At 32.2% G+C, this 6,110-nt stretch overlaps 1 protein-coding gene across 1 annotated transcript; it reads right to left on the reverse strand.

The window, feature by feature from the left end:
• Positions 1-4,546: 4,546 nt before the first annotated feature.
• On the reverse strand, positions 4,547-5,443 carry LOC143588322 (BRI1 kinase inhibitor 1-like). Its single transcript, XM_077069358.1, has one exon. It carries the CDS (start codon positions 5,441-5,443, stop codon positions 4,553-4,555), a length of 891 nt encoding a protein of 296 aa, XP_076925473.1. The 3' UTR covers positions 4,547-4,552.
• Positions 5,444-6,110: the final 667 nt, after the last annotated feature.

The following is a 6,110-nucleotide window of genomic DNA, read 5'->3' on the forward strand; positions in this document are numbered from 1 at the left end:
AATTTACACCCATAACCTCTTATTTCACATCCTAACCAACATACAACCACATCAAATTGGAAATAGCATGGTTAATTTAATTTTATGTTTAATTATGATAAAAAATAAATAGTGTTAAAATGGCAAAGTTAAACGCATAATTCTCATTCCTTAAACCCCACCCACGCATCCACCAATATGGGCCATCACTTCCGTCTCTATCACTCTACAATTTGGTGCTTGGCTAAAACTGAAGTTGACACAATAGGTAATTCTTGTATTAATTTAATAAGAAAAAATAAAAAAGTAAATAAAAGTAAACCTTGTCCAGTATTATATTAGAAAAACAAACTAAGAAAATGTTAAAGAAAATTGTATTTAAAACTCTAAATGAACACTACACAGAGAGACTTCTAACGAGAGAGCTCACAAATGGTCATAGCACACCCGCATGACTATTTTTTATCTTTCACATTCTTATTCTGTGACCACATATGTATTTATTGAAAAAGACTCCATTTCTGTAGTCTCTCTTCTTCATATTTACGTCACCTCGTTACAAATGGTCAAAAAACGTCTCACTAGAGGATCTAAGGCAACACGTCTTATATCAAACATAAAAAAAAAATTGGTTTAGTTTTTCTTAGGTCTTAAAATGACTTTAAAAAAATCATTTTGTGTATGAATTGCTTTCAACATGAGATGTTGTAATATTGTTTTATATTCGAATTTAAATAGCAATGTTATCTCATTATGAAATTATAACAATAGTAAATGTAAAATATGAAATGAATGTTTCAAGGAAAGAATTTTGTATGTGACGTATCCGCTGAGTTAAGATGTCAATATAGTGCAAGAGTAGATTTGTACAAGAACAAATATTGAAAGTTATTACGTTGAATAGATGTAAAAGATAAGACCTCATCCAAATTCACACTGTAACATATGAAAAAGTATATAGTCTATAGATGACTATAATGAATCTTGCGAGATACATGCTTCATTGGAAGTTATCGTGAAAAAAATTACAAGGATGAATTCAAACATATGAACGCATCATATGTTATACAATATTTAACCTCCGAGATTCATTGGAAAGTCTTTCACCAATTCACTGTTAATGAAAATAGGTGTATAGGTGCCTCTACAACCTTTATGCTGTTGAAACTGTGGAAGGCTCAATCTCCGATTTGGGAGAGTATCGTAGATGCATAGCTTCAAGGAATAACAATGGAAATTTATACATCACTTAAGGATTATATTGTAAATGCCATGTTGTTTAGTGTCAAACTATTTGACTTCATCTCAAGACAGTAGTGAATTAGTGATGACATAAAATAGCCATTCATCTTGTCGATGACTCGGACTAATATATACTATGATGGAGAATGTACAAGTTAATAGTGATGTGCGTGGAGATTAATGGCTAATAAGCCATGATCCCAAACTTAATGATGAAGTTAAGTACATGTGTGACGTATAATAACTGTTGAGACTTGCTTAAAAAATGTGGTCTAGGGTGGTTAGTAAGGCTCGTGATACTCTCTAAACTAAGGAATGAATGTTAACAAGGGATGAAGTGATATTCCTTATAAGGTTGTAAAGTATCAAAATAATGTCTCTTTTATTTACATGTTAGAGCATTGTAGTCTATAGCAAAGACCACTACTCGTAAGGTATGGTGCTTAGTGAAAATCATACCAACTCAAAAACATTCAAAATATATGGACACAAGAACTTGTGTATAGATAAAATTTCAAGAACTTCATCTTAGAACGAGAACTTGTGGAGAATTGGATTATTGAGATCAACATCATTGTTCGTCGTTGTTTATCGCTTCCTTTAGTGTTTTGGACTCTCGATTTCTACAAAAATAAAACGTAAACTAACTTGGCTGAGTTGCAATGATATTTGAATCATCCTAGCTAGTCCAACTCTACTTCAACACTTAAGTACTCATTTAGTCTATAGCAACGTCCTATAGTCTAACGTATGTAAATTCAACCTTATATATTAATCTTTCCACGAAAACATATTTACTTTAGTTTTTATTGTCTATGATATTTTCACTTTTGAATCTTGACATGCATGATGAACATTTCAGAGCATAAAAGCATAATATTTTGAGAAACTCATAATTAACCCTATATGCAAGCATGTTAATATACACGACAATCCGATGCTATCTACATGAATATTTACGTGGATCATATTATTTGTATCATAATTGACTAATTGTGTGCTTGATTCCACAAATCGTCTAAGAAAGACTTTGTACAGCTCAAAGACCGACTTCTTATTTATCTTATCCACATTAATTCATATATATTAATATTCATATAAATATATGTGGATAACATTATTTTCTAAATAAAGTACTTAATATCTTATTCAAAATATTCAGTGTCATTTTGTGCACTCCAAAGTTCTTGCATCCAGGGTGCCGAGTTCAACTTCTCCATAAAATTTAAAAGTCATGTCTCAAACCCAACATAAGGCATTTGTCTTGTATTTGGGCTGATGTAGCCATGCATTTTCCAAACATCCTATTGGAGATGAAAGCACTTGGGCTGATGTAAGTGAAACCACTACTTGATATCTATAAATCATATCTTTTATTAGATAGTAAAATTCAGTTTAGCAAAGTCGTCTTTGGTCGTTTACTCAAATCTACCACAATTTGACTCTCTCCAACCTATCTTTACCAACTCCATATATTATAATGCCACATATAGCTATTTCTACAGTAGTTATTAGTAATGTATTAATTTAATTGGTAAGAACTTTGCCGTTTTAATTGACATATAAATATAACTACAATGTTAATTAACTTATTCGTATCAAATGTATTCATATTGATTATGAATGTAATTGTATAAATGTATAATAGTCCAACCAACTTATAAAAGAATGATAAAAAAAACAAAACTTATTACAATTATCAAAGAACAAGTTGTGGTGTTCAGACTTACACACACTAAATTATAAATAAATAAACATAGTATATGAAAAGGAGTAGGTAAATTCTATAATGAACTCATTACCTATTATATTATGTTGCTGATAACAACATTTTATTAATTATTGAATTTGACAATGTTGAAACATTCGAAGAAAGGTACGAAAGATCTTATTAAGGGACGGTTGAAGGAGATCTTAAAGTTTCAGGCTAAGTTATGGTTTATTTAAATATTAGAAGTATTATAGGATGATTTTATTTCCTAGCTTAAATTTTCTTGTTGATAAACTTTGTTGTTGCTTATAAATAGAGCTTAGAATTTGTTTTTCATTGTATAGTTTTTGTTTTTCAACTAATCAAAAAGAGTCAAACAAGTTCGTTCAAGATCTTCATGTTTTCGGTTAATTATGATATTCACTTGATAATTGAACATTAATTTGATGGGAGATATGAACAATATACAATGGCTCCACAAAAACACATGATGTGTATAATACAGCAAATTGTATATTTGTATTGTTCAAACAAGTAAAACTGGGACCTCCACCTACCATGGATATTGGTCGAAGTCACTCTTTTAATTTAAAAAATAAGGTGAATGAAAGCAACATTTTATTAGAATATCATACATCAGAAGTTGATACTAAAAAATATTTTCTTAAACTCTAAAATATCTATCTTAAACAAAAGCTATAGTGGCCAACATAAATCCTAGAAAATTATTAATCTATATCCTGATTTATGGGCATAAAATTTTGTTTATTGTTTTGTATACAATATTAAAAATAAATTAATATCATAAGATAGATTATAACTTTGTCTACTAAGAGTTTACGAACTTGCTAATCGTAAATTATTTCCACATAAACACGCATAATATATTCCCGTGAAGTATGCCTCTCAGTCATAGCCAATGCGTCACGACGTATGTATTGGTGATATATGAGACGTGATATTCCAGCATCTATGATATGGATGGAACATTTATAGCAGAATAATGGGTGAAATAATTTACTAAGTTGTTACACAAAAACCCTTATATATAAAATCATAATATTTAGGAATATTGGATTTTAATAATCCCTATTGAATGGTATTGGCCAATAATAATCCCTATTCATTTTATCGCCACTGGTGGTCCCAAATTCAAAAAAGTTGGCCCCCAATGGTCCTCCGTTAAAAAGGACTTAACGACGTTATATTTTTTTCCGAATTTCAAACTAACTTTTTAGGGCTATTAATCGGAAGAAAGATACGGGTCGAATGATATAAAACTTAGCTCCAAACAATGATTCAAACGACTTGATTTTGGTTGATTGTAATTTCAAACACCCGAATTGAAGCATTGTTTCGTCATTTTGAAGCACTGTTTCGAACTAAGTTTTACACCAATCGACTCGTATCCTCATAACGATCAAAAGCCCTAAAACATTGGTTTGAAATTCAGAAAAAACTATAACGCCGTTAAGTCATATTTAACGGAGGACCATTGGCGGCCAACTTTTTTAAATTTGGGACCGCTAGTGGCGATAAAATGAATAGGGATTATTATCGGCCAATACCATTTAATAGGGATTATTAAAATCCAATATTCCTAATATTTATATACATTAATCAAGCTTGAACTTTATCTTCACTAGCAATGGAATTCTTACAATGAGCAATAGCAGCTTGAATGGCAGCTTGTAATTCTTCCATGGTGCTATCACTGGCTGTACTTTTGGCTGGGCTTAAAGTTCCTGAAGCAAGTATTCCACTGTTAGCCGGAGAAGTCCTTATAGACGCTGGAGCCGAAAACCTCCCTCTTCTCACACCTCTATTCATCTCCACAGGAAGACTACTTCTGGAGCTCAAACAGTTGCTGGAAAACGAATGCGGTGGCTGCCGGTTATATTCGTTATTCGACTTCTTAATCCTTCGAAACGACATAAACGGCTTAAACATTTTCATATACCTTTTTATGAATTTAGTCACCTCTAACTTAAGTTTCTTTTTAGGGTTTCCTGTTTCTTCTTCATCAGGTGACTTGTTTTTCGAATCGGGTCGGTTAAAAATGGAAAAAGATTTATACTTTGGTTTGGTTTGATTGATATTACTAAGGGGAAGGCTTAAATCTGAGAAGGTGTTTCGGTGGTGGTGACAACGAAAACTAGTGTTTCCGGTGGCGGTGGGGAGGGTGAAACTGTCCATTGAATGTGTTGAAGAACGAGGAGAGATTGATGGGTGGAGTGGGAGTAGATGGCCTTGGAAGAATATATCATCAGCCGGTGATAGGTCAATGGCGGTCACTGGTTCCGGTGTTGGTGGTGTGATCAAACGATTATTATTGTTGTTGTGGTTATTGCCATTATGTGTGGATTTGGGTGGTGGGTTTGGATCGAGTGAGATGGTGAATGAGAATTCATGGGTTGAAGATGTGTTATGCATACTTTCTTGTAGTGATATTATTGTATCTTGTTTAATCTTCATGTAATCATGCTCCTTTTGTATTTTATAATCCCTCATATTTACAACTTCCGTGCTTAGACTTTTAGTTGTGAATTGTTGATGGATTATCCATGAGGAGAAGAGATAACTAGGGAGAGAGAGAAGAGAGGCAAAGAGTTAGAGAGAGAATTGGATGCCAAGAAGTATACTTTGGTGCATAATATACTTTAAGTAGTTCTTTGTGTAGGTAGGAATTGTAGACTTGGCAAAATAATTAACCACTTTGACCAATGTGTTTCGTAAAACTTGATTATGAAGTTTTGGATCAACCATTGCTTGTGTTGTTAGATTGTTTGGCAAAACTTGACAATTTTTAGGTAGTTTTATTAATCTCTTCTTCTTTCTTTCTTTTTTAAAAACCACCTAATTACCATGTCACTCTTGTCATAAGATAAGAGATATTTCAAGCACGACGCAGTACAAACATTTTGTTACGTTAAATTCTTAACCATCTTTATAAAAATTGACGCAATAGATTCTTGCATGGTACCGTGCTGAAATTAATCCATGTTTCTAGTTGCTATGCCAACGACTCCACCAAATTGCAAACTCAAGTCAAATCACGGTCTTAAAAAGATCAGGGTATAAGATTTAATAGGCTGCACCATGATGCAAAGAGGTAACACGTCAAATTTTCCTGTTATCTTAAACAATTTCTTAACTAAAATAAATTCTAATACAATAT

The sequence above is a fragment of the Bidens hawaiensis genome, unplaced genomic scaffold (assembly GCF_021521415.1).
Source record: "Bidens hawaiensis isolate Kalapana, Puna unplaced genomic scaffold, B.hawaiensis_p1.1 tig00036308_1, whole genome shotgun sequence".
NCBI lineage: Eukaryota > Viridiplantae > Streptophyta > Magnoliopsida > Asterales > Asteraceae > Bidens > Bidens hawaiensis.

Excerpts from the sequence above, each read along its gene's own strand:
- LOC143588322 (XM_077069358.1), bottom strand. The coding sequence starts at position 5,443 with ATGAGGGATTATAAAATACAAAAGGAGCATGATTACATGAAGATTAAA.